Raw genomic sequence first — 27,739 nt, forward strand, 5'->3', positions numbered from 1 at the left:
GGCTGGTTGGGGGAGACCTGGGCAGAGGACACGGCCAGTGGGACTGTGGACCCAGGTTGCTGCTTCTTTCCTCCAGATATTTAAGAAATAGGTCTTTTTGGTGGTTGGAGCATGGCCTGCCCCATGTGAGCTTTCATGCTTTCAGAGCCTCCTTTCAGATTTCATTTTCTGTTCCCTGTTGGCTTGACCTGGAAGCACTCTGCCTTGGGCTGACAGGTGCCCCTGGTCCTGGGCATTGTACCATCTCCCTAGGGCACAGCGGACGTGCCACCACTGCAGATGAACAGGAGCATGCTGCTCGGATTCCACAGGAGGGGAAACTGAGGGTGGGGGTGAGTGGTGACCAAGAAACTCAAGGTCACAGAGAGCAGCAGTCTAGGGTAAGAACCCTGCGTTTATGTGGGAATGTGAGGGATTCTAATTACCCCCTTTCTCTCCTAAGTACTATGTGGTAGGAACTGTTAAGAGAAGGTTTGGTGGCAGAGAAGTTAAAACTCAGAATAAGGAAACCTCTCCAATTGCATTCTAGTTATTACGCTTAGCTCCCTTTCTCTCCAAGTCCAAGGCTGAGACGACTTCCTGGGACTTCTTGGGCCCACCTCGGGGCGCCGGCCTGTCCTCCGATCACATCCACACCCCGGGGCCTTCTGACCACACCTCCTGGTCCTTCAGAGCTGCTTGCAGAGCCTCCCCTCCACTGGTCTCTCCCCATCAATCCAGCACTTGGCTCACCTGTGGCTTCAGAGGCCCTGGTAGCATCTGTCCATGGCCCCCGCCCCCTTAACTGCCCTGCACTTAAGGCAGCTGGTGGTTTGTCTCCTTCACCCTGCAGGGTTGGGAAGTGAAACTGGAGAACCAGGCAGCCGACGGCAGTGGCCTGTCCCGAGGAAAGACAGCATCCTTCCTCTTCCTCTCGCTGGCACCGAGAGTCTGCAATTCGGCAGCATAAGTGCCTTTTTTTAGGGCAACTTGAAAATGAATAATTCAGTGGTTCCTCTTCTACTTGTGAAGTGTTAGACAAACAATTCAGACGGGGCCAGACTTGCTGGCCCCACGAAGACCGTCCCTTCCCTTTGGTCTGACATCATCGGGTTTGGCCATGAATCTTTAAGAACACCCTCCATCCTGTCTAATCACTAAAATACCACAAAGGAAGTTCACGATACTTAGACATAAGGGAAAAAAATAGCAAGGTTAATTGCAACATAAAGTTTTCCCTCGTTGCCAAGCAAACAGTACATCAGGGCGTCACAGTAACACTGAACTCAGAAAGTCCTATGCGGGGAATGTCTTAGTCACGTCAGGTTATTGAGTTGTTGAGCTTTAATTCAAGTCCAAGTCTTAAAGAAGCATCTTTCCCATGGAACTCTAAGCTTGAATTCCCAGGTTTTAATCTAAGAGCTTCACTGATTCTGTATCTTGTATTAAAGGCACCTGGAATACTTTTTGGAGGTCGGTGTGATGAAAATTTGAAGTTAAACAAACGAATGTCCTTCCTGGTTTTATTAGAGAATTCACATTTTGGAAGGGATTGTTATGGGACAAGCCAAACCCTCTTCCATATATTCATGGTTGGTTGGAAAACTTCAGTGGATAGAACTCCGAGGGCCCTCTGTTGGGAAGACACAGTCAGCAAATAACTGCCTTACAGCTCAGCTATGTGTGGTGACCACTGATGTACAATGTCACTGGGATTCTGGGCAGGAAACTGGATCCAGTCAGCTTTCCAAATGACAGGGTAGGGCACTCCCTGGGTTTAACCCTTATGGAAGGACCCTGGATACCTTGAAAGTATATTTCTGAGTTTAGTAAAAGTTAAACAATGTGATGATAAGAATGTGTCTATATTTGTGCCTTAGAATCTACCTAGCAAGCCTAAAGTTTGTGCAAAAATATGTACCATGTGACAGAGAATAAAGGATTCTTATCACTGTAGTTGACAATCCCGCTGAGCAGCAAGTGCTTTGTGAAGGCAGTAGGAGAGCCTCATAAGTTAAAGTGTTAGTCACTCAGTCGTGTCCAACTCTTTGCGACCCAGTGGGCTGTAGCCTACCAGGCTCCTCTGTCCATGGGATTCTCCGGGCAAGAATACTGGAGTGGGCAGCCATTCCCTTCTCCAGGGAATCTTCCCGATCCAGGGATTGAACCCAGGTTTCCCGCATTGCAGGCAGATTGTTTACTGTCTGAGCCACCAGGGAAGCCCATGGTCCTTGGAAAATTGAAACAACTTTAAGGAAATCGCCAGCCGGAATGCATTCAGTGTATTCTATGAAGGATTGGGTCTCACTGCAGAGGGAGGCGAGGCTGATGTAGCGAAGTATAACTTGCTGCTATGCTTGACATATAATGTAATAGCAGTGCAGTATGGTAAGAGAATTTAAAACAAATATGTGGCTTTTAAAAGGTTTCCAAAGGGTTCAACAGTTCGGCATTTGACACTGAATTTCGGTTAAAAGAGGGGGTCTGGAGCAGGGCTGGCCTGGAGGACCCAAGACGTTCAGAGTCAATTGTGCTCTGTGGCCCATCTTCCTTAAATAGATCAGAAAGCTTATGACAGAGAAGATGTGAATTGGGGTGGGGTGGGGGGAAGAGTATTAAGAAAAAAGATAAATGTAAGGTAAGAGTTATACTGGTAAATGTAACCAGGCCAAATTCACCTATAGAAATAAAATATGATTGAAAGAAAACCCCAAGCCTAACAAAATGCAATAGAAACATACCTCAAAAGAGGAAAAGATTAACTAGACTTTTTCAAAAGGCTAGGGTAAAGTTTTAAAGCCACGCTAGCCAATATTATATGTAGCAAAATAACATTACAGAGAAAGAAGTCATACTTAGAGGTGTAGTCAATAACAAAACACAACAAGCTTGAACTTGTCTTAAATCACAAAGTAAGACAATCCATAAAATATGCAGTATAAAAATGGAAAGAAACACTATAGAAGCATTTTCCTACTAGAAAACAAACCACACCAAATGACACAGAGGAAGGGTTCCAGTCACATGGAATCTGAAACCCAGGTCACAGCTGAATTTAAATGGGAATCACAAGAGTGCGGGGTCTCAAACAGGACAGACATTTAAACCAAGAGCCTCCACTGCTCTCCACAGGCAGATAAGAGAGATGCTCCTTTTAAAAAACAGGAATGAAAGAGAAGAATCAGGTATCCTGGTTGTCAGAAAAGCACACAAATTCACTACTTATAGGTAATATGGCTACATGCTCATCCAAAAGGATTCATTACAGCAAAAGAGCAGAGAACCCATGAACCAAGAATTCAGCAAAGCCCCATGTTTTTTGATAAAGACAAAAAAATGACACTTCTATGTACCAGTAATAAATATCTAGAAAATGAAATAAACAATTTCATCTACAACAGGGATATAAATATTAAACATGTGGGAATTAAAATAACATGGCATAAATTAATCTATAGAAAATCAAATTACAAAATGCTAGTGGCAAAGAAAGCTAAGGATGATATTTCTTATGTGCAGTTGTGTTAAAGAGAAATAAATATAAGTTTAGCTTCCAAGTTGATTTATAAAACTTGGTAAAATGACAAGATGCATATAGAAAAATTAGGTGACCCCAATAGCAGTAAACTTACTGTAGGTATCAAGATAGAAAATGAAACACTATTAAAACAGTTGGGTACTTATAAGAATGAAAAGTTGGATCAATGGAAAGAAATTTCAGACAGCAATCCAGAGACATATGTAATTATTTACATTTGATTTGTTCAGCATTAAATACTGAAGGAAGGAATTATTGGGCAAGCTGAGAATCGGTACGAAGAATAATAAACAGACGCATACCTTACCTCATAGGCTATAATACATTCCGACAAGTGAAAGATACAATAAATCATAAAAAATAATAAGGAAATGGATTGGGAAGGAAATAATAATTTTCAATTATTGAAACCATGTTAAAAACGATTAATGACAAAGTTGATGGGATCTAGCTCATATATTTATATTACTTCTGGACAATGAAATCACTAAAACTCAAGAGAAGATCAATTAATAGGTAGAAGTAATGACCAATGTGGGTGAGTAGTTAAGATCCAGAATACTAGCCACATTCACAATCATGGGTGATAAGGAAACACATGGGGAGTAAACCAGCCAACGGGCAAGTGCTGAGTTTTGCTCTAACAAATATCAAGTCAGGCGTCTATGAGCATCCACGTAGCATGGTGGAGAGATGGTGGAACTGCTGCAGCCCAACCCTTATCTCCTGGATTGAGCACAGAAGGTCTGAGACAAGTAGCGTGAACTCCCCAGGCCAGGCACAGCTCCGGGTACACCCGCCTCGGACACTGGGGCAGGGGGGAGGGGAGAGAGCCCGCAGCACTTGGTGCTGCTGTACCAAAGGCGTCCTTCCCCTGCAGAGGACACGCTGAAGAGCCTTGAAACAGCACACTCTTTGCCCCAGTGGTCTCTTGATTTAGTAACGGGTCTAAGGACTACCAACATTTTGGGGACTTCCCTGGTGGTCCAGTGGTTAAGAATCCACCTTCCAATAGAGAGGATGTGGGTTCGACCCCTGGTTAGGGAACTAAGATCCCGCATGGCACAGGGCAACTAAGCCTGCATGCTGCAATGAAAGATCTCATTTGCTGAAACTAAGACACAAAGCAGTCAAAAGAAAATAATTAAAAAACCCCCAAACTACTGATATTTAGAAGCAGTCATGGATCTAAACAGTATTCAAGGTATCTACAAGGACTGTGATGTGATGTGAAATTACTAGGATTTCTGCTTGCAGCAAAGCCACAGACCTGTTCTTGTTCTGAGTTGTTGATTTGCAATGGAAGGAAATGCTACACTGCAGTCAGATTTAGTGAAAATTAAGATGTTTACATTCTGGATATAAATTCAAGACCCCCCCAATTCTCTTCAAGGAATAGGAGAGACCAGAACCCCCCTCACATGCTCGCAGAGGCTGGTGCAGATAAGTGTGGGTGCAGGAATGAGGCGTGGAGGGGCAGGCGATGTGCTTGTGGGGAAAGGCTGGTAACAGTGAACTGGGATGTGGGAGCTGGTGATCAGGGGAAAGGCCCACAATTCTACAGGGTGGGGGTGGGGGTTTAGAGTTGGTGTGAAATGAGGCTATGAAGGCAGAGCTGTGTCACGAGGCATCCTGGATGCTATGGCATCATTTTTCAGTGGAGGCAAGAAAGAGCCATGTGTTTTCACCTGTATGTAGAATGAATAAATGTAACAAAACAGAAACAGACTCCAGATACAGAAAACAAAATAGGGACTCCAGAGGGGAAGTGGGTGGGTGGATTGGTGAACTAGGTGAAGCAGGGACAGAGAGGTACAAACTACCAGCTGTAAAATAAATAGGTCACAAGAATGTAATGTACAGCACTTTCAATACAGTTAATAATATAGTCAATAATACTGTAACAACTTTGTATGGTACATACAAAGCTATAAAAATATTCAATCACTATGTTGTACATCTGAAACTATCCTTCAACTAAAAAAATATATAGAATTAAAAAAAGAGCCATGGAAAGATTTTAAGGAGGAGCCATACAGACAGGATCAGATTTATATTTTGGAAAGATACTTTTAACAGATACTTGGAGGATTGGCAGCAGGGAGATTGGCTAGGGAGGGACTGAAGAAGGAAAGACAAGAGGTGAAAAGAGTCCAGTTACTTCAGTGACAGTGGAGACCGAGACAGGAGGGATGCAGAAGGTCTCACGGAGGTGGGACTGATACAGTGAGACAGCAGGGTCAAGAGGAAACCTGCATCTCTGGAATAAGGGAGGACCAAATATGCTCCAGGAAGGGGAAAAATGGAAGGGAAGCTGCCTGCAGGCAAGAAGGAAGTCAGAAGGGATCATGAGTTCACTTGAGCCTGAGAGGCCTATGTCTAGTAAGGAGTTGGAGCTTTCTCTTTGAGTATTAAATTTTTTCTTACTGATTTCTAAGGGTTCTTTATATACAGCATACCTTGGAGATAGTGCTGGCTTGGTTCCAGACTATCCCCATAAAGCAAATACTGCAATAAAGTAAGTCATGTCAATTTTTAGGTTTCTCAAGTGTATATAAAAGTTCTGTTTACACTAGAATATAGTCTATTACGTGTGAAATAGCATTATGTCTTTTAAAAAAATGTATATACCTTAATTAAAAAAAATTTAATACTAAAAAATGCTAATCATCACCTCAGCCTTCAGTGAGTCGCAATACTTTTGCAATGGTAACCTCAAAGATCGCTGATCTCAGATCACCACGACAAATACAGTAACAGTGAAAAAGTCTGAAATACTGTGAGAATCACCAGCTTGTGACACATAGACACAAAGTAAAAGCAAATACTTTTGGAAAAAGGCACCAATGAGGGGTGCCTCTATATACATGTGTACACACACACACACACAGACTCTCTCTCCCTGTCAGGCACAATGCAATTATTTTGCCGCTTTACCTACCAGTCACTTGTCAATCACCAGCAAAGCTGTGAAATGTCCTTTGTGAGCTCTACCTTTGGCATCACGCTTTGAAAGACTTTTTTCCCACCCCCACATTATATAAATATCCATCTAAAATTTCTCCTAGTGTTTTTATGACTTTGTTTTTCATATGTAAATATTTAAAACGGCGAGGCTTGACTCTGAACAGGGCTGTGCCCCATCTCCCATCCTCGGAGTGTTAGCCAGCTATTCTGGCACCGCTGATCCAAGGCTCCATTCCTTCCCTAACTCATTTAAGCCCAAGCCATGTTTATAGACAACTTCTAAAAATTTCCCCCCTTTAATTTGGAAACTTTCAAAAATACTAGAAAGCTATCAGAAGAAAAGGCCAATCAACCATACGCCTCCACACAGAATTACCTACTTCACATAACTGGTCCTTTTCCCCTTATCAACAACAAATCCTAAGTTTCTAAGTACCCGGTGGCTTTCCGTGGAAAACAGAAGGATCCAATAATCTTTATGTTGCATAAATTCTATAGATTGGTGCTTTTTTTCTTTCAGGGTAGAAAGATCACACAAACACATCAAAATGAAAATAGGCAAACTTTAAAAAAAAGATAAATGAAAAGCTAAAAATATATGCTTTCTCATGAAATTTCAAGATTATGCTCTGTTTCTGCGCCGGGGCTCTGTGGATAACATTCCAAACGCTATATAACTTTAATATTTTCTCCCAACTTTACCTTTAGGGAAATCGGAGGGCACACGTGTGGTCACGTGGGGGTTAATCCTCACTGATGCTGAAGGCCCTGAGTCTCTGCTCTGTTCAGCAGAGCATGAAATCTCAAAGCTCAGGAGAGCAATGTGGCCAGGCTGCCAGAGCGATGCCATAAAGTTCTGCATTAAAAATTCATACTGCAGGCTTGCCTCAGAGCTCAGCTCTGGCTGAAAGGAGAGCTGGCGGGGCAGAGAGGGGGGAATACGAGACACCCCACTGTCTTTCTGGCAATTGGAGACATTCCTCAACAAACAGCGCCTCAGGAAGAGAATGAAAGGGCAAACAAGCCGTGAAGGAAATCAATGAGTTCAATTATCTGGCTCTCCCTCGGTTTCCTATAGGAAACTTCTCATTCTGAAGGCTGGTTCCCCAAAGTTTCTTTTAAGGATATCCCAGAACAGGAGCCCCAGACGTCCGTGCTTATGCCCAGATGCTTGGCACCTCTCTTAATTTGTTTTATATCAGTCCAGGGGCCCCTGAATTCTCCAGGCCATGTGGAAACAGGTCTCTGCTGAACTCTCAGAGTTGCCCCTGACATGTGGCCAGAGGGAACCACATTGTTCTTGCTTTAGAAGGTGGGTCCTCCACACACGTGGCATGTGGATTTTGGAAGGCAGTTATTCTGTGGTTATTAACCTCCAGAGGTTAAAGGCACTAACGGCCCCTCAATCACCTGAACTCAGAACTTTTTGCCGCCAGTGTTAGCAGCACCCAAGGGGAACTAGTTAAGATTTTAAATTCAGTCTCTTAGGATGATGATACAACATGAAAACAGGGCACTTCACCCAACACCTGCAGCTGCAAATACAGACAGGGTTCTTGTGATGCAGACGGACTGGCCTGATTTTCTTTTCTTTTTTTTTTTTTTTGGCCTGATTTTCACAAGTCAAACATGGAAGGTGCTGGGGGTCCTTAGGGTTGGAAGAGATCTGATGGTGGGGGAAGTGAACCAACGTTTTGCAAATGGGCCAGGCAGGGTGCCTGGCAGCCATTTGCTGATGGGGTGCATGCAGATGCTGCACCAGGCCTCCCTTCACTCAGGAGGAAACTAAGGCCAGAGAAAGGAAACTGAGTGCCCCGCCCAGGGTCTCTGTATTCACAGCACCAGGAATCAAACTCTGTAATGACCTTGAGACCCGGGCTCTTTCCCTGACCCTCATGCTGCCCCCCACATCCTGGGGAGCCCCTTCCCTGAAAGCCACCCTGCAGACAGGCTGCACAGGCCCAGCTGGGGGAGCACAGGAGAGCTTTGGGGAAGGAGCTGGGTGATCAAGTTCAAGGAGCTGAGAAATGGGCAGGCCCTTCAAGTCTGCCTGAGCTCTGGTCCAATCTTCCTGTTTTGCTACTGAGGACCCTGCTGCTGCCCAGGGAGGGAGCTGTGCTGGCCACACCCGGTGACAGAGCTGCGACCTGACCCAGGATCTCCTGACTCTGGGCCCAGCACCTTTCACTGTGCACCAATCAGGGGGAGGCTGGGGCGTCTGTAAGCGTCACCAGACAGTAGCCTGGTAACAGGGTCCTCAGAGAATTCTGGTCTGATGATGCCATAGGGAAGCCTCTGAACGATGCCATAGCCACTGGCAGAACGTAAAGACCCCAAAAGACAGAGCAAGTGTGAAGCTTCCTAGTTACAACCTGCACGGCAAAGAGGGCAATGTGACAAGTCAGGCCCCCACACAAGAGGGGACTCAACGGGTGACATTCTCCCGGGATGGCTACTGACGGGAGGCCATGCAGCATGCGTCACGTTTCTGAGCAACAGGTGACAACAAGAAAGACATATTTACATGGCAAGGAAAAAACAACCACCACCTAAAAATGAAAACCTTGTACCAGTCTGATATCACTTGTGAATAGTAAAAGAAAAAAAAAAAATAAGAGTACCATGTAGAAAAAATATTGGAATAAAATATGCCAAAATGTTAAAAGTTATCTGGGGACTTCCCTGGTGGTCCAGTGGTTAAGAATCTGCCTTCCAATGCAGGGGATGTGGGTTGGATCCCTGGATGGGGAACTAAGATCCCACAGGCCTCAGAGGAATGAAGCCTGAGTGCCATAATTAGAGAGCCCTTGAGTTGCAACAAAGACCCAGTACAGCCAGAAATAAACCAAAGAAACAAAAACCCATAACAACAAAACCCAGTTATCCATGTGTTGTGGGATAATGAGTGATGACCTAGTTTTAAAAATCTACTAGAATTTTCTAAATTTCATACAATAAACATGTGTGACTTTCATGAATTTTAAGAATCATAGATGTCATATAAAAGGAATTAGCCTTCATTTATTTGGGGCAATTCCAGGGAAGAATGGTTTCTCACTTTCTCCAGGCTTCTTGCTTCTCCCTTCAAAGGGCCCTTGCCTGGTCAGGGCCCTTCTTCCCTCCATATCGGAAGCTAAGGAGATAAGCAGTGTCATGATGACCTGCATGGCTGTGGGTCCCCTCTGCAGCCAGGGACTCCTGGGTGGGGGGTGGGGTAGAGGTCAGAAAGTAGTGGCTTCGGGAGGAGTTTCACTCAGGCAGAAGGCTGTGTGAATGGTCCAGACTGGCCTCCACTATCATATCTCCGTGAGATACTTCAGAGGTTCAGGTGGCTCCTGCTTTCTTCCCAAATGCCAACAGTTTGCTTTTCCTTCCAGAAAGCACATGGCCTTGCTGGTCAGACTGTCCGCACTGCCGAGACTGGTCCCTTGGCCTCGTCCATAATCCCCTGGTCTGCACAGTGAGGGCGCCCACAGAGTGATTCATTCAACAAAAGCCCTCAGTGTCGAGGATGCCAACGGGCATGTGGGGTGCAGGGACTGAGGTGGGCCCCTCCTCAGGCAGGTCAGGCGGCATTGGCCACCTCTGTGTGGTCCACAGGGATACACCCGTCCTCTTCCTCAAGCACTGCAGGCAGGAAGGTGCCCGTTATGATGCCCGATTTGTGGCTCATCAAATGTGCTTTGATCTTCTACAAACGGATGTCTCCTCCAACAGCCCCTTACCCTTTTTCCTTTAGCCTCTAACAGTGAATTTGCCAAGACTGTCCTTTACAGTCAATCAGGAAAACTTCAAGGATCTCTAAAAAACCCCCAGTTTTGTATAAAAGCATGCCGAACTCAGGTGATAGCTTATGCATCCTCTTCTCTACAACGCCCCTCGAAGAATGCTGGATGAATATCATTACTACCTCTATGCTCATAAGCATGTTTACACACACACATACCAGACAGCTCTATGTACATGTGTGTGGCACGTGTTTTTATGTACAGAGCGTGTGAGCCGCGTCTGTGTGCATATCACACCCGTAACTCCCCCTGCCCTCTTTACTCTGTAGTTATAGCACCTGACACAATGCCTGCATTTCAACACAGTGCTTTAAGCTTAGCTGAAGGGAGGTAAAGAGCGCCAGTTCTCATCGATGCCATGTAATTTCTAGACCTGTCTAGAGGTCACGGAATAGGTGGAGAATGTCTGGCACACAGAGGACTTTCTACCTGGGTTTGAGAACAGGAAGCCAGGCCCTTCTTTCTGCACAGTTCTTGGACTGGAAAAAGCTTCAGATCAGGGTTGTACTGCTTGGAGAAGGCAAAACAGATACAGTCAGTGCAAAAGCCAAGGAGGTACTCATGCAGGCATGGAACTTTAGGTGTGAAGCAAAATGCTTGGATAGAGAGGAAAAATCACAGGAATTCTACAAAATGCACACACCCTTTTGCAGATAAGGTATAGGGAAAAAAAAAAAAGCATCATTTGTTCCTGGCAAGTCTGATTTCTCTCTAAGGTTTAAAGGACAGGGGTTTCTTTATTCAAGTCCATCTCTTCAAAACCATCAAAGTAGCTGCTTCTCTATTTTTAGGGAAATTAATCTAACCAGGATAATTACAGCAACTCGTACTGGAAACTGATGACTCATCAAAAAGCCAGGAAATAGAAAATGTTACATTCTTCTTAAAGGTACAGCAGGGAGACTCTGTTTCCAGACACTGGGGTGGTCTTTTCAAATTCAGTTGGGGGAAGCAAAGTCTGTCTAATGTGAGTATGCTGGCTACTCAGCCCTACCTGGCTCAGTTTCCTGAGTCTTACCTGTGGAACTGTAAAAAAAATAAATAAAAGGGAAATCAGTCTGTGAGGGTAAATACATCGGGGCTCATGGAGAGGGAGAGAAGATGGAAAACCCTTCAAGAAGACCCATTACCCGGCAAGTGGCAGGTGGGTAACACTGCTCTCTGAAGGAGCACAGAAAGAGACTTTCCAGGTCACGGTGGGAAAGCGCAAAGGGCACTGGATTTTTGAGTCCAAAGGTCTGGATTTGGGGCCTGACTCTATGTTCCCAGGGCAGTTTCCTTGTCTATAAAATGAGTGCAACAGACACGTCCTCCATGACTGTTGGAGCATGCAAGAAGGCACCATGACTTAGTCCAGAGTGATCCGGATGGGTGGATGTGCTCCACCCCTCGCCTTTCACTGCACACTGGCTGCACTTATTAACTGCGGAATCATGTCTTCAACCCTGGGCATCCTCATGTGTTCAAACATTTCAGGTCCCCTTCGTGCCCACTGCTGGGACACAGGAATCCCCTCCCTTCACAATGTGGGGTGCAGAGTACAGGTTCCCCTAAGCAATTTCAATAAAGCCCTAAATCAAGCTCGCCTGGGCAAGTTTTTCTGCTGTCTCAGAGCATATTGCACTTTGTGATTACACACTGGTTGTATACTCACAATAAAGAGAAAATACGCTAAAATGATCCCAAGTGAAGTTCTTCATAGACGGCTCTTTCGTAATGAACTGTGTAAGCATGTGTTCATGCAATGTGGTTCTTTTGAAAAAGCATATAGGCAAGAAATACAACGTGAGTAACCTTAAGAAATATGAATTTTACTGGCAGGAAAGGTTGGGAGGTGCAAATTCTCCTCAGACTAACATTAGCTATAGAAAAAAAAAAATGCAGCATTTCAGTGCGATTCAATATTTCCTTTCATCGGAGGCTCAGAGCCTCCGCCCACAGGTCAGGAGGAATTTAACAAGCTGACTGTGTGTGTTAACAACTGAAGTTCCTTGGGGACAGAGCAAAGAGGTGGCCGTGGATTTGAGCAAAAATGGGACTTCCAGCAGATTCGCCCAGAAAGTTGGTATCTCAGCCGGAGGGTAACATTCCTCCCGCCATGGGCAGTGGCCATCTAAGCCCAACCACAAGCGAACAGCTGCACAGGACAGGGGTGGAGTTGGGGCGGGGGAGCTGTCCGGACCTCTCTCCTGGGGCCCGAGAAGCTGTCTCCCCTCCTCCAAGGCCATCCCAGGGAGCCACTGAAATCTTACCCAACCTGCTCGACATTGCTAGAATCCCCACATTAATGTCAGCTGGGGTGCTAAATCTCTATTTGCTAAGAGAAGGCAGAAGATCTGTACACAGCCTGACCAGCTGAGGAGGAGGTACTTTTTTCACTTAAAAAAAAAAAAAAAAAGCAGAGAAATAATTCATTTATTTAACCCAGAAACGGTTATAATCTGAAACCCTGCAATCCTCTTACACAACAACTGTTTTGGCAAGCCCCCCGATGTTCCAACAAACATTAAACTGTGCTTGCCATTTGTCTAAGGAATCTTGCATTAATAAACATGAAGAAGAACACTTTTACCTCCCACTCTCAATGACAGGACAAAACAAAGACCAGCTGTATTCATCAATGAAGCCTTGTTCTGCACATAAAGGCTAATTACATTTCGCTTCAAGCCTACACATGGAAAACTTTCCTGCTGCTGTCCCCACCGCAGCCAGTGGGCCGGCCCAGCTGACGCAGGCCGACGGCTGCACCCAGTCAGCACGAGCTTCCGACAGCCTTGCTGCCTCCGACCTGTGGGCTTCGGTCCCCAGTGGGGGCGGCAAGGGATGGTCATCCCAGTGACATCCTCCCAGGGAGGGAGAGGCAACATGTACTCTTCAAACGTTCTGGGGACATGATGCCATTCAGGCCAGTCTTTCCCAAGACCCGTAATTTCAGAAACACACACACACCAAGCTCAGGGCAAGCTTGTCAGGAACAGCCTCTATTTGCTGACAACAGAAGAGCTGACAGCTGTCACCATGCTGGGAGCTGTGGGCATAACTCCTTATTACCCTCCACTGCCACCCAGAGTTCTGACTGCTATTCTGCCCATTTTACAGGTGAGGAAAGAGAGGCACAGAAATCAAGCAGCTTATCTAAGAACACATGGGGCAGGGACAGTGGACCCGCCACCCCTCCCCGCCATGACCCACTCAAAGCCCATGTTCCATGATGCCTCCCCCACCCACTTCCTGTTCTGCATTTTCTGTCGACACTTTTAAAAAAAAGTTGTTTTGGCCTTGCTGCTCAGCATGGATCTCAGTTCCCCGACCAGGTTGATCAAACCTGTGCCCCCTCAAGTGGAAGTGTGGAGTCTTAATCACTGGACTGCCGGGGAAGTTTTTTAAGAAAGCTTTTTAAGAATCTCTCCTTTGAGAAGGGAGAAAATACATTGTTTTGAAATGTTTTAAGACCACTTGTGAGGAGCTTGGGACCTGGTCGGCTTCTACTGGTAAGTATTAGACTAGATGGAAAGTTGTCTAGTCAAACACAGGACAAGTAAGTCAGGCCGGAAGCAGACAGTAGAATGACAGACCTTTCCCAGAAAATGAAAAGGGAGGGAAATGAGAGGTGGAGCGTGGCGGGGGGCGGCTCTGTGTGGGAGCTCTAAGACTGAAGTGATTGTTTCTGAAGTTAAAAGAAAGTAGCAATTATTATCTCAGGCCATTCTCTACATTTTTTATGGATTACTTCCTCTGGGAACCATCTACACTAAGGGTTGGGCCCTCAGCTGCCCTGTGTTAGACGTTTGATTCTATTAATATTTAGAATTGCTAACCTCCATCTGGGGCTTCCCTGGTGGTTAACCGGTAAAGAACCTGCCTGCAATGTGGGAGACTTGGGTTTGATCCCTAGGTCGGGAAGATCCCGTGGAGAAGGGAATGGCTACCCACTCCAGTGTTCTTGCCTGGAGAATTCCATGGACAGAAGCTACAATCCATGGGGTCACAAAAAGTTGAACAGGGCTGACCCCCTTCTGAGTCTCTGTCCAGGCCCGGTGCCCACCATGCCCACCTGCCCGGCAGATCAGCCTGTTGGAGCTCCAGGCTTGTCCCCCAGGTGACTGGCCTTGCTGCCTGGTGTTTTCACAGACAGAGCTCCTTTGCCTCCAGCAACCCCTGACTCCAGCACATCTTTGTGCATCAAATCACAGGTCACCGCCTACAGGAAGGCCCCCTTGACAGCCTTTCCTTTGGCTCCAGCTGGGTGGGGCCTGTACTGGAGACCCACTATCCCCCTAACCAGCTCCCTCTCCCCCTAACCAGCTCCCTCTCCCCCTGGTCCTCCCCTGGCAGTGGGGAGTCCTGGCCAGGGCCCAGAGGAGGGTAAGGTCAGGGGTTGCTGGTACTGCCCTGGAGCCCTGTTCCCTCCCAATACAGGCGGAGTGAGGCCTGGCCAGTGCTTGCTCAGGGTGCCGGGATGCAGCTGGTCCTCCCTGTCCCTGTGGCGCCCATGTTAAACTCCCTCCTGACTGTCCTAGCTGGAGGGGGGTGTCTGTCTTCTGTGGACACCCCGATGCTGCAGATGCTATGCTAATGTCCCCCCGACAGCAGGGATGGCGCTTGATTGCAATGCCTTTTCTCCCTGATCCTCCCTGAGGGCCTCCAGGAACGTCAGCAGAGCTGACAGTGGATCTGGGTTGTGCCCATCTGGCTTGCCTCTCTGCGCCCAGGTACACGCCGCACCCCTGCCTCCCAACTCGTCTGAGGAGACGAGGGTTTCCTGCTACGATCACAGGCGGGGACGCACCCTGAGAGCACCTGTGGCCCCGTCAGCGGGTGGTAACAACAGCCGCAGTTTGGAGGCAAAGCATTTTACATGACAGAATAACAGACTCCTTGTTTTTTGATTCTATCCTCCATTTACTCTAGTTCAATGAAAAAGCAGAAGTAATGAGTGGATTTTCACTTATCTGTATTTTTTTTGGGAAAAAAAAAAACAGTTTCTGGCCTTAAGATACACTGATATGATGGGAAGTAGTCTAGAGGTGATTCTCCCTGAGCCTCCATCAACTACTGCCACTTATCAGAGGTCAGCGGGCTCTGATAAGTTCAAGGAGAGGTCCGGGGTCAGAAGGACTGGCCTCTGGTGCTCTCCTGGGTGGCCTTGCTGATTCAGGTGACCTGAGATTTAACAATCTTACCATCAAATGATGCAGCTGGCTGCTAAGGAATGGACTTATGCTGGTTCCCTGCATCTACGAACAGTAACTTAAGGCAACACTGAGGACTGAAAATTACCCTGTCATCTCAGGAGGCACCTCTGACCCTTCCCAGGGAGCAGACCACCTGGGAGGCTGGAATCATCCTTGAGCACTGCACCCTGGCTCCAAGCACAGCAAGGAAAGGCGACGGATGGGGAGGAGACGCCCTTCCTCCCTCCCCCTGTCCCCGGGCCATCCCAGTCACCACCTTCCTGATATCCTACTTATGACCCAGCTAGCTGGTTGCCACTTGCTAAACAGATTTCACAATCACTACCCACAGTTTGGAAACCACGGGCTTAGATGGGCTTACTGGTTGGCTGTACAAAAGCTGCTGCTTCTTTTTTTTAAGCCTACAGTACCTAGTATTCTCAGGAGGTCTCCCATCCAAGTACTAACCAGGCCCAGACCCTGCTTAGTTTCTGAGATCAGACAAGATAGGGTGCATTCAGGGTGGTATGGCTGGAGACAAAAAAGTTTTTTAAGTGCATAACAAAGCAAACTTTGTTGACTGTAGATATGCAAGATGTATCTGTGCCTTTTCGAAAGAGGTGTGGTTTAACAAACATAAATTAACAAAAACTAAGCAAATAATCCAACATATCAGCCCCCAAAGTCCCTATGAATTTTGTCAGCAAGATGATGTGGATAAGAGTGAATGAATCAAGGAATAAGCAGAACATCTTCAGATTAAACTTTTAGAAAAGAAATGCTATAAACTAAGGTTAGAACTATGTACCAGGTTAAAGTATTAAAAAAAAATCAAATTTACTGAGAAAAACAATCTATGTTGTAGAATAAAGTCTAAGCAGAAATAGTAGAAAAACAAAGATGGCTGGCAGAAGAGGAAACCCAGACATGGACACCTAGGAGGGCCAAGGGGACAGCAGTTGGTGTGGTGCCTCAGAGGATATGTTTACAGGGGTGAGGAACTCTCAGGCTGTGGGTTCAGGGGGGAGGGCATGCCTGTGGCCCATCGACAGTGATGCCTAGGATCAGAAGGGTTAATACCAGAACTGCCAGTTTTCAAAGTGTAATTTTAAGGGTCACGGAACCTTAGAACCAGTCCTTTCTGTACCATCTGAAGTCACATTTCGGCACGCTAGGAGAAGAGGGTGGAGGGTTCCACCAGGATTAGACATGCCAACACTTTGGCCAGAACCACCAAGACTGACTGGGACGTTTTAGTCTCTGTGAGGAGGTTCTCTGCTCATGATTGAAATTGGTTCTGACCACCTGGCCCAGGTAGCTGGGCTCTTGAGGTCTCAAGCTGCTAAACAATCCAGGGCAAAGGTCACCCCACCCCCCCACCATGTGCCCTGAGAGCAGTTGGCCCAACAGCAACCTCTGAGGTCAAGGGTGAGGGTGATCGGACTGAGGAGTGCTGAGTACCAGGGCCCCACGTGGAGCAGGAGCAGGGGAGGAAGGTGGCGCTATTCAGAGCCACCCCCCAAAACCCACCAGTGCCCACTGAGGCCTGGTGTGAGCACAGCAGGAGCTGAGTCCTATTGGAGACACAGCTGTTGGGGATGGGGTGGGGTGGGGTAGGGAGTGGTGGACGGGTGTCTGGGGGAAATGGGAGGAGCCTCCCAGGACAGGAAAAAGTAGTACAGATGCTAGCCTGGCGTTTTCAGGGAACAATCTGTTGCTTCTTTATCTTTCTTGATTTATGTCAATGCTATTTCTTGCTTGCTGGCTGGCAACAGGGAACATGCAGTGGATCACTGATTCCCTCCCGACAAGACCTTTACTTGATAGACCCGCCCAAAGATGTACACACCCCCACTTTGTGTCTGCAACGGACACCCAGGTGGGGTTTGAACAGATACATCTGTGTGGGAGTGGAGGCTTTGGCACGGGTAAAACGTGGTGCTATTGCCACAGACCAAGCTCCACAAAACATCCCAAGTATCACATCTTCTCTGTGCTGACACTTTCCCAAAATTTCTTAGAAAAAGGCACAGTGGTGACCCGGCTTCACAATAATTAAGAAAAAAGTGTCAGTTGGAAGGGCTGTCCTGAGAGCACCAGACACAGCTAACTGTCACATCCTGGCTTTTAAACTTCTGCAAGGAAGTCACGGGAACGACACTCTGTTCTTTACAGCAGCTCAGAGACCAAGTATCTTCTAAACCATGTACCACTTTGCAAAGCCAATCAACAGGAGGGCGAAGCAGGGAGATCTTTCATGGATTAGCAATACTGGGAGCAACCTGACCAAATGCACGCGGACAGAGGGAGATGGGCAGAGACTTACTTGGCAGTAATTTCTTCATCATATTTGGTTTTCAGGTCAAATAATTCTGTTTGAGTTTTTTCCAGGGCTGAAAGGCAGAGGACATAAAATCATGATGTAAGATACTAATTGTTCCTATTAAATCAGAAAGAAAAAAATCATATTCTCATTTCAAAGGAGGCAAAGATTACAAAAGTATCACAGAATGGAAAAGAACAATCCCCTTCCACTGCTGCTTCATTTCATCCCATGAGCCTCTAATTAGGTAAATTCCTGCTTTTAAATAAATTTCACTATTTAAAAAATATTTCCATATATAATTGCATATATGTTTAAGTGTATATACATATATATATTTTATTTTTACCCACTCCCATAAATTAAAAATATATAACATATGTATATTTTTACCCTCCCCCCCACCCCCCCATAAATACTGACGGTAAAGAATCTGCCTGCAATGCAGGAGACCAGAGTTTGATCCCTGGGTTGGGAAGATCCCCTGGAGAAGGGAATGGCAACTCACTCCAGTATTCTTTTTTTTTTTTTTCCAGTGACACTCCAGTATTCTTGCCTGGAGAATTCCATGGACAGAGGAGCCTGGTGAGAAACAGTCCATGGGGTCCCAAAGAGTAGGATATGACTGACTGAATAACACACATGCACTCGTAAATAGGATGATACAAACATCTTCTGAGATTTGCACTTTGCCCTGAGCAGAAGCATGGAAATCTCTCTATATTGGGGCATGACAGTGACAGTAACAATTTAGCTCCTGTACAGGGCTTGCCATGGGCCCAGGGCATCAGGATACCTTGAAGGGAAGGTGCTGGGTAAGTAGCTGGGACGTTCCAACTTCAGATAAATACTACCCAGCTGGCCTCCCAAGAGGCAATTACTTTCCCATCGATACTGAGAGCGTGATTTTTTTCCTATACTCTCACCAACATTGGATATTATCAATTAAAAACTTTTTTTTGACAGTCTGACAGGCAAAACAATCTTTTGCTGATTTAATTGGCATTTCCCTGTCCGTTCAAAATTAACATTTTTTTCATATGTGTATTGGCTGTGTGTTTCTTCTGTAAACTGCCTGTTTCCATCCTTAGCCCCTTGTTCTCCTGGACTGTTCATCTATTTTTATTGACTTTCGGGTGATCTTTATATTTGGGGGATCTTATGTGTCTGAATTTGTTGTGATTATTTTCTCCCACTCTGTCATTTTTTTTTTAAACTTGGATTATGATGTCTTCTGTTATTTTTCCACATTTAAATTAAATATATAGTCCCATTTCTCTTTCAGAACAAAAAGAAAAAAAAGGCAAAAAGAAGTTTAAAGAAAAACCTGAGCAAAGATTTTTGGGTACTTTTGCAGTTTTAAAGGTCTGCTATTACTGTTCTCCTTAACCTCACAGGGTAGAAATAATGGTTTTTTCCCCCATTATCATTCCAAATGACAAGTCAGCCCTTGACAGTTCGGTGATTTAGATGAGTTTGTTGGAAAAAGAGCAGGAAGAAAGGATGGTTCCTGGCAGTGATGTAAATGGAGTTCGCAGCCTCCCACCTTGCCGAGCAGGACTCAGAGTGGTGGGTGACTCACGCAGCCGAGGTGGGAAGGGGCAGGGTTGGGGGGGCGGGTGGTGTCTGAGGCACACTGGGGTGTGGGCTGGCTCCCTCCCTCCTCCAGGCTCACCACAGTGGCGGGGCGACAGGTGTCAGGGGGACCTGCAGGGACTGGGAGGTGGAGGAAGCCTGTCCTGGGTCAGTTTGGCTGGCAGCAGCCTGACGGGCAGGCAGAATAGCACACCTGTTTGCAGAGTCTGGACTTTATGCTCGGCTTCTTCTAGCTTTGAGGTGGTGGACATCTGGGTCTCCTGCAGCTTTCTGAAAAGGAAGAGGAGGAAGTCAGATTGGTCATCTTGTTGAGCAGCTCACATGTCTTGTGGTTCTGGAACTATGGCCATGAGCTGCCTTTACACAACTGGTGACAGGCGTGCGGCAAGGTACCACTAGTAACGCCACGAGCCCTGATGCCCTGACCTTTAACCCCCTGACTCTTACCCACACGTCACCCTCCAGGGGAGGTGTACTTCCTGTGGGACCTGATGCGAGGCAATTGATGTAGAAGGCTATCCTAAATGCAGCTTATTCTTGAAATGCCAGTTATTTTAAAAAAAGAAAGAAAAGAAAAATCATCACGCACTCATTGTTTCCTGAAGTTAGCCCGAAAGAATGATGCATTTACATTTTGCTGACACAATGAAGGAATTTGTTGGAATAAAGGATGTACTGAAGAGATGTGACAGCTGCTCCATTTCTGTTAGAATGGAATGCGAATGCAAGGCTAATACCTAATGGGGACATGCTGAATGTCTGCAGCCACATTCCATGTATTTATATTTCCCAGGATCTCCAGATGAATTCCCTGGTCAATAAATAGCATTCTTTCCTCCTCATCGGCAGAAAAATCTCTAAAAATAAGTTTATTATTTTTACATCGTTTGAATGTAACACATGCTCTCATGAAGAAGAAACCTGGGAATATGGAAAAGTAGAAATGGCACAGTTAAAAAAAGACACCCAAATTTCCATCATCTGTGGAAAAGCACTGCTCGAATTTGCACCTATTTCAATTATAAAGCTAATAAATGCTCTGTGTTGAAAAAAAAACCCACAAATATTATGGAAGGTAAAATGTTCTTTCTATATCTTGGCTCTATTTGCACTCCTCAGATAGAGTTCTTTTGTAGCTCTTTAGAATTTTTCTTTATTTATAGAAATACAATGTAATATGTAATGTACTGTAGCATAATATAAACTCAGATGTGATATATTACAATGTATATAAACAGAAAACCCTTTCTTTTCACACAAAAGGGATCAGGGCACATGTGCTATCCGGTAGCTAGCTTTTTCACTTATCTCAGTACTGTGGAAATAGTCTACCCTAGCATATATAGCTCTTTCCCATTCTTATTAAATAACTGACTCCACTCAGCTTCTCTGGGCATTTAGATGACTTATCAAATTTCTTTCTACTAAACAATTCTACAGTGATCATCATAGGTATTGTTGCATAATTCTGACAGTGAATTCGTTGAATAAAATTCAAACAGAGGAACTACAAGGAGAGAGGGTATGTGCAATTGTTTTTGTTGTTTTGATAGATATTCAGAAACTTTCCAACAAAAAGAACCTCACCAATTTAAACTCTTGCCAACAACATTCGAGTGTTCTGCTGTGACAACACTGGATAAAACTAAACTTAGTTTTACTGTGGAATAAAGCTGAGAATTTCTCTTTGTATGAACTGTCTGCTCCTCTCCTCTGCCCATTTTTTGTAGTGCTGACTTTTTCTTATTAACTTTTAAGAGCTCTTTGTTTGCAAGGAAAATTAGCCCTTTCTTTTACATGGTGCAAATATTTCTTCCCAGTTTTTTGATGGTTTAAAAATGTTATTCATCTTTATTTGTTTTTAAAAGTCTGTATGAAATTTTAGGCAGTCGTATTTATATAAATTTTCTTAGAAAATATATAAATGCTTAGAAAGATTTCTCCATTCCAAAATCATTAAAAACAAAGTAAATGCCCATGTTTTCTTCCCATATGTATATGATTTAATTACTGACATTTAAACCCTAATCAATTTCAATATTTTGGTAAAGAATGAGATAAAGATCTAGCTTTATCCCCCACCCCCAGTTGTCAACTATTTGTATCTTTCAATATAATCAATCTTTTAACCTAATTTGAAAAATCAACTTAATAATATTAAATTTCTATAGGAATTTATTGTAACACTTCTATAAAGCATGACTTTGTGCAGATGTAACCACATTGTCTATAATTCTGTATTATGCATTTTTCACTCCATATTATGCCAGGTACATTTCTGGGGTTACTGCAAATTCAACAAAACTATCTCTTATGTATCCATTTCTTGTTGGCAGGGCATTTCAATGACTTGCATGGCCCCTGTCCCCCAGTTTTCAGTAATATGGTGAGAAATCTCTTTGGGCATAAAGTACTTTCTGAGGAGACATATTTAGCCGCAGTTCCACACCTGCTAAGTCGCAAGTCCACTCATCCTGAGCCCTGACTCTGTGGGGCTCTCCCAGCAGTACGGGTGTGGCGTTCCCTGCAGAGCTGGGCTTGACCTGAGGGACTGGCTTTGGTCCTGCAGCAAGGACCTTGGGAGGCCAGGGTACAGCGGTGGGCTGGGCTCCGGCCCCACCTCTGGGTGCCTGGGTGGGAGAGTGGGGGCAGGTCCCTAACCTGAGGCCTGGTCTCTCCACCTGAAAAATGAGACCGTCGGCTCGGCAGGTCTGTCCTGGGCACTAGGTGAGACGATGCCCCGAGAGGGCCTGGCAGTGAGTGCAGCAGGCATTCTTCCTCTTTTCTGAATGAAGCCAGCTTCACGGTGCCTCAGAGAGGCCTTACTGACGCCCGAGAGCTCCACCGGCCTGCCTCATGGAAGTCTGAGCAGCTGCTTCCGAGTCCACAGGAAACAGCCACAGGGCACCATCGTGGGCCTGCCTCTCACTTGTAACCAGACATGTAGTGCAAGCCTCTCATTAATGGTCTCAGGATTCTCCATGGCAGGCTGAAATTTTTACACCTTGGCTTCACCAAAGTTCTGAGAGCCTGACTTGTGCAATTTGAATTGGTGACTTCAACAGTCCTTATGGTTTTCACAGGAAGCTAACTTTCATTAGGTCGTCACACTAGCTGAAAACCCAACTTGTTATTTGTGGCAAAGTTTTGGGTGAAGCAGGCCAGTGGAAACCTAACACTCATGAACATATTTTACTGATACCAATGCCAACAAACCAAGATATTGTGTGCGTGTGTGCGAGAGATAGACAGAGACAGAGGGAGATGTTAAATACTAAAATTCCACTGAAGAAGGTAGTAGGAGCTCGGGGTCACCCAAGGCTTCCTAGAGAGGACAGGCAGCAGGGGACCATCCTGCCCCTCTCATCTCACCTCGGGTACAGCCCCATGTGTCAACCACACAAGCTTCGTGCTCAAGCTCCACCTCACGCAGCCCCGACAGACACACCCTTGGACCACCAGACACCCCATTCACCAATGGGGAGAGACTGTTACACTTTATTCAAGCCCATCTTACAAATAACAGAACAAGGGACACCTATGGTTTTCAAACAAAATTGTGCCTTAGAGCAGGGATCCCCAACCTCCGGGATCTAACGCCTGATGATCTGAGGTAGAGCTGATTTAATAATAAGAGAAATAAAGTGCACACAATAAATGGAATGTGCTTGAATCATCTTGAAACCATCCGATCCCCACCTCCCTAATTCTGTGGAAAATCTATCTTCCACGAAACTGGTCTCTGGTGCCAGAAAGGTTGGATGCCACTGCCTTAGAGCTCCTAGGATTCTGGTTTCCAACCTGGGCTTATTTCATGGGATTGCTTTATGAAAAAAAACAAAACAAAACAAAACAACAAAACTTGTCTTGTGATATAAACAAGTAAAACCTTACATCCGCACATGGGTGCCTGCAGACCCCAAAACATGCTCACCTCTCCTTTTCTGCAAAATCATTTTGTAACTTTTGTTCCTTTTCGAGAGCTATGGTCTCAGCCTGGTTCTTCAGAGTCTGTTCATATTCTCGGATTTTCTCTTTAAGTGCTTTTATCGTAACCTCTGCAGAAGGGGGGAAAAAAACTCCAGTAAGAGAAGCATGGTTCCACAAGGCTATATATACTAGGCTTTTGTAACCTAGGAGGATCGGTGTGTTTTAAACTTTAGCTCTTCAACTCTGACACAAAATCAATGGTTACGAGTCCCTTCGGAGACCTTTTACTCCCTAAATGTTAAATTGAACTTTAAACATTTAGGTTGAGGAGGATCAATGGATTTTGCTGGGAATAAGAACTATGTCTCTAATACAACTTAAGAAAAAGGGGGGGAAATCAATGCTAAAATATAATATCATCTTATTGATGAATTTGAAATTAGTCTTCTACTGAGGGAAGATTAATAATGTTTTAGTGCAGGTTTAAGTACTTTCTTACAAAGACAACAGTTCATAATTGTGTGCACATTTTGGAAGAAGCCTACAGACCACCCTGGCTGTGGGCTGCAGCCCTGCTGTTTCACAAGTGATGAGACACATGGTGCACTAAGTGGATCCGGGGCACGTCTCCTTGGCTGGAAGGGACTAGTCCCAGAGCTTGGATGCCAAGAGCACCTTCCACCCTGGTCAGAGTCTGGCAGACCTGGGCTGCGTGTGCAGAGTAGATGACTTAGGGCCCAGGGGAGCCACGTCGGAGGGAGAGCGAGTGCCGGGGGGAGGCAGCAGTGCTGTGAGATGAAGCCCTGTGGTGTCTGGTGCTCAGGACACAGGGCTTCCTGGGTGGCAGGGCCCCCCCTGGAAAGCCCAGGATCCCCTCTCCACCAAGTGTGTGTTTATGACAGTTGCTTTATGGGCCCAAAATGGGAACACAAGAGCAGATGCAATGAACAGGGCAGGGTCCTAACTCAGATCCGTTGGTGGCTAGGGCAGCATCGCTCTACCTGCCTCGACATGGACACCCCCACCCCATTGGGGGGGCTGGCCGGCCCCCGGCCGAGTACTGCAGCCCCAGCTCCAAGGTGAGCAAAGCCCTTGAGGGAATACGCTTGCTCAGATGAGGATCCACCGCACAGGAGGCAGGACTGAGTGCCTTGGAGGTCCCAGCACCCGACACGGTGGGTGCTCAGTGGGCTGAGCAGGGTAAGGCCACGAAGGGGCTGCGACAACAGGGCCCCAGGGTCACGTGACAAGGTCGCCTGCCAGGTCTCTGCTCATGTAAGTGCTTGGACTGGTGGCCTTGGCCCTTTGGGCTGTCACTCACGTTGGCTTCCACTCCCTGAGCTGCATGGACACGCTGGCCCAGGCAGGAGCTTGACAGCCGGGCGTTCGTGCCCACGTGGCTTTTGGAGAAAAGCTAGAGGCTCTTTTGCTAAAATAAGAAACTGGCACTATTCTTTAAATGAAACCAGGGGGATCTCCTGGGAGGAAGAGAAAGGGAATTAAGACCAGTGACCCTGGCAAGGCATCTGAGAGACGAATAGGGGGCTTCCTGCCTCTCGGGCTGAGTGTTTGAGGCTTGGAAGAAATGCCCTGTAAGCACAATGGTTGGTGATACACGAGTGAAGGGGTGCAGGCTGGGAGGGAGTGGAGCGTGTCCAAAACAGGCACATGACAGGTCACCTCTGGAAACACCTGCATATGCTCTCTAGTCGACAGCCTACGGGCTATAAACAGACGGCATCTCTGCTTTGAACAATGGGTTGGAGACATCTGGGCAGTTCCTGACCCACCTACGCTCCTTCCAGAGGAGTTTGGGGTGCTAGCTGGGAGCTCCACTCGGTCTGGTGGGGTCCCTTTACCACCCCCACCCAGGGCAGACTGCTTGGTAAGCCAGGGGTGACTTGTCCTGGAGCCTCTGTCCCTCCTCTGGTACCTGGGCCTGGGGCCAGGACACTGCCCTGGGTGTGTCCCGGCTGTGCCCCTCCATGTGAGTGGAGCGAGGTGGGGGGGCGGTTAGCTTAGGGGGAGGGCAGGGCGAGCAGTGCAGAGGAGCAGAGGACACTCAAGAGCTCTGCTCCCACTGCAAAGTGGTGGCAACCAAGGGACCCTGGCCCGGTCTGCCAGCCTTGGAGCCTTTGTTCTTAAGGCATGGGCTCTGCGTTTCTACTTTTTTAGCTGCGCCTCAGGGCTTGTGGGATCTTAGTTCCCCAAACAGGGATTGAACCCGTGCCCCTTGCAATGGAAGCATGGAGTCCTAACCACTGGACCGCCAGGAAAGACCCTTGGGCTCTGCCTTTCATTTGAAAATGCCCATCAGGTGAGACCTTTGTGGGAGGCGATGGCCTCACACTGGGCAACTGGCCCCTGGGGTGGGGTGGGTGGTGAGGCAGGTGGGGAGGGGCAGCACGCCTTCCACCAGAATCAAACCAAACTGACGGAAACCCAGGTGGTGGATCTATCAAAATAAGATGGCAGGGGTCGCTGGAAGGAAACAACAAGCGCTCCCCCTTCGGGTTGTGCTGCAGAACCAGAATTTCTGGGTTCTCTTTCCCCTGAGCGTGGGTGATTCTGACCAGAGCCGGGAGGGAGCACTTCTCTCACTGGACCCCCCCACCTCCTAAGTCCACACCTTGCTCCCCAGCAGGACCGAGCTATCTCTCCAGTCCATAGCCTCTCCGCTCCCTGTGGGGCCAGGATGAGGGGGCATCCTCCAGGACGGGGCCTTCAGGCCTGTTGCCCACAGTGTTCAGGCCTGGACTGTCCTGCCTCTTCCTGGGTCCTTTCCGTGGATGATCCCTCCTTGCCAGCCTGGGTCCAAAGGTCTCAGAACCCAAGGATGCTCTTAATTTTTAAATTTTTCTTTAAAAAGCCTCTCTTCCTTTCTTTTTTAAAAAAGATTGCTCTTGATGTTGACCATTTTAAAGTCTATTGAATTTGTTACAGTATTGTTTCTGTTTTATGTTTTGGCTGTGAGGCAGGTGAGATCTTAGCTCTCCAACCAGGGAGTGAACCCACATCTTCTGCATTGGGAGGTGAAGTCTCAACCACTGGGACTGCCAAGGGAAGTCCTCCAAGGATGCTTTTAAAAATCGTCATCAAGTAATTCCTTCTGTAGCCCTCAGGGGAAGTCCCTCAAGCAGGCTGCTCTCTTTTCTGTCACCTTCCTCACCCACACCCCAAACAAAACCAAAGAGGTTCATTTCCACTTGGACTTGGCTCAGAGACCTGCTGCGGTTGTCAGATGGGGCGGCGGCTTTTCTCTGAGACATGGAAGCCTGACTGGGACACATCTGGATCTTAGGTCTAGGAGAGATTTCTCTAGTCTTCCTTGGCAGGAAAAGCCAGGCAACCTTTGCCCTCTCTCCTTGTTGACAGCTGGACAACCACACCAAGAGGCTAAATTTTGTTTTCCTCCGTTAGATTCGTCATGGAACAGGCGACGCTGACGAGGACACGGGGGTTCTTAAGTGTGGGGACATGCAGCCTTCGTCTAAAGCCTTAATGTGTTGGCAGCAATTATTAAACCACTTACTGGATGTGGCCCTTTGATCATAAGCTGTCTGACAGGTGCCACCCGCAGGCAACACATCCGTCTTTTAAAGGCAGACCCTATCACACGATGATTCAGGAAGAACTTTTAAAGACTCCGAATCTGTCCCATCAGGGAGGCAATAAAATCATATGTGGTCATAGTGTGGAGGAAAAGCTTTCCTTCTCAATAGCTAAGTGTTATTTTCTCTCTGTAATGCCCCGCCCGGACTCTATGACATAGGTGACAATCAGAGCTAGTCCCAACAGTATGGGTAAAGTAATTTAAAAAAAAAAGAAAGAAAGAAAGAAAAGAACAGAAAAAAAAGGAACAGAAGAAAAAAGAAAGAAAAGAAAAAGTAAGGAACAAACACATCTTCCACCAACCTTGATTTTTCACTTCAGCGAATTCCTTGTTGTACTCTTCGAGAGTTTCCCTAAGCTTTTGGTTCTCCGTCTCAATGTCGTGCAGGCGCTGCACTTTGAGCTGGAGCTGCTGCCCAAGGTCCAGCGCGGGAACGGGGTCTGCAAGAGAGGGACACACGGGTCACCCTCCTCCGGACACGCTTGAGCCACCCTTGCAGAGGCTTGGAGCAGGTCACCTGGCTCCCAGGCTGTCAGCTTCCCGGGGCCCCGCTGGGTGGACAGGGTTCGTCTCTGCAGCCACTAAGGGATGTGCGGGTAGAACCCAGTACATGAGAATGGGGTGAGATTGACCATGGGCTCCCTGGGATCTGCCCACTGCCCTGACCTGGTGTGACACTTGAAGGATTTTTCATTCCCTGATCTGATTGGAAGAGAGAGACATAAACACGGTGGCTGGTGGGGCAGGCAGGGGTAGTGGGGGAGCCTGGAAAAATCACCCAGCACCCGCTTGGAGAAGGCACTGAAAGCCTCAGGTTTCTAATAATTCTTG

The 27,739-nt window shown here is 46.6% G+C and overlaps 1 protein-coding gene and 1 pseudogene across 6 annotated transcripts in view; both read right to left on the reverse strand.

The window, feature by feature from the left end:
* The window catches only part of CUX1 (cut like homeobox 1), a 348,569-nt gene that overhangs the window by 112,801 nt on the left and 208,029 nt on the right, over window positions 1-27,739 (reverse strand). For all 6 annotated transcript variants that reach the window (XM_043915056.1, XM_043915055.1, XM_043915053.1 and 3 more), the window contains 4 exons: window positions 27,211-27,348; window positions 23,300-23,423; window positions 19,559-19,635; window positions 17,773-17,839 (listed from right to left, as the gene is read on the reverse strand). In XM_043915056.1, the coding sequence (XP_043770991.1) occupies window positions 17,773-17,839; window positions 19,559-19,635; window positions 23,300-23,423; window positions 27,211-27,348 (406 nt within the window). The remainder of the gene's footprint in view (window positions 1-17,772; window positions 17,840-19,558; window positions 19,636-23,299; window positions 23,424-27,210; window positions 27,349-27,739) is intronic.
* LOC122702335 lies at window positions 15,866-15,985 on the reverse strand (annotated as a pseudogene).

The sequence above is a fragment of the Cervus elaphus genome, chromosome 10, assembly GCF_910594005.1.
Source record: "Cervus elaphus chromosome 10, mCerEla1.1, whole genome shotgun sequence".
Lineage (NCBI taxonomy): Eukaryota > Metazoa > Chordata > Mammalia > Artiodactyla > Cervidae > Cervus > Cervus elaphus.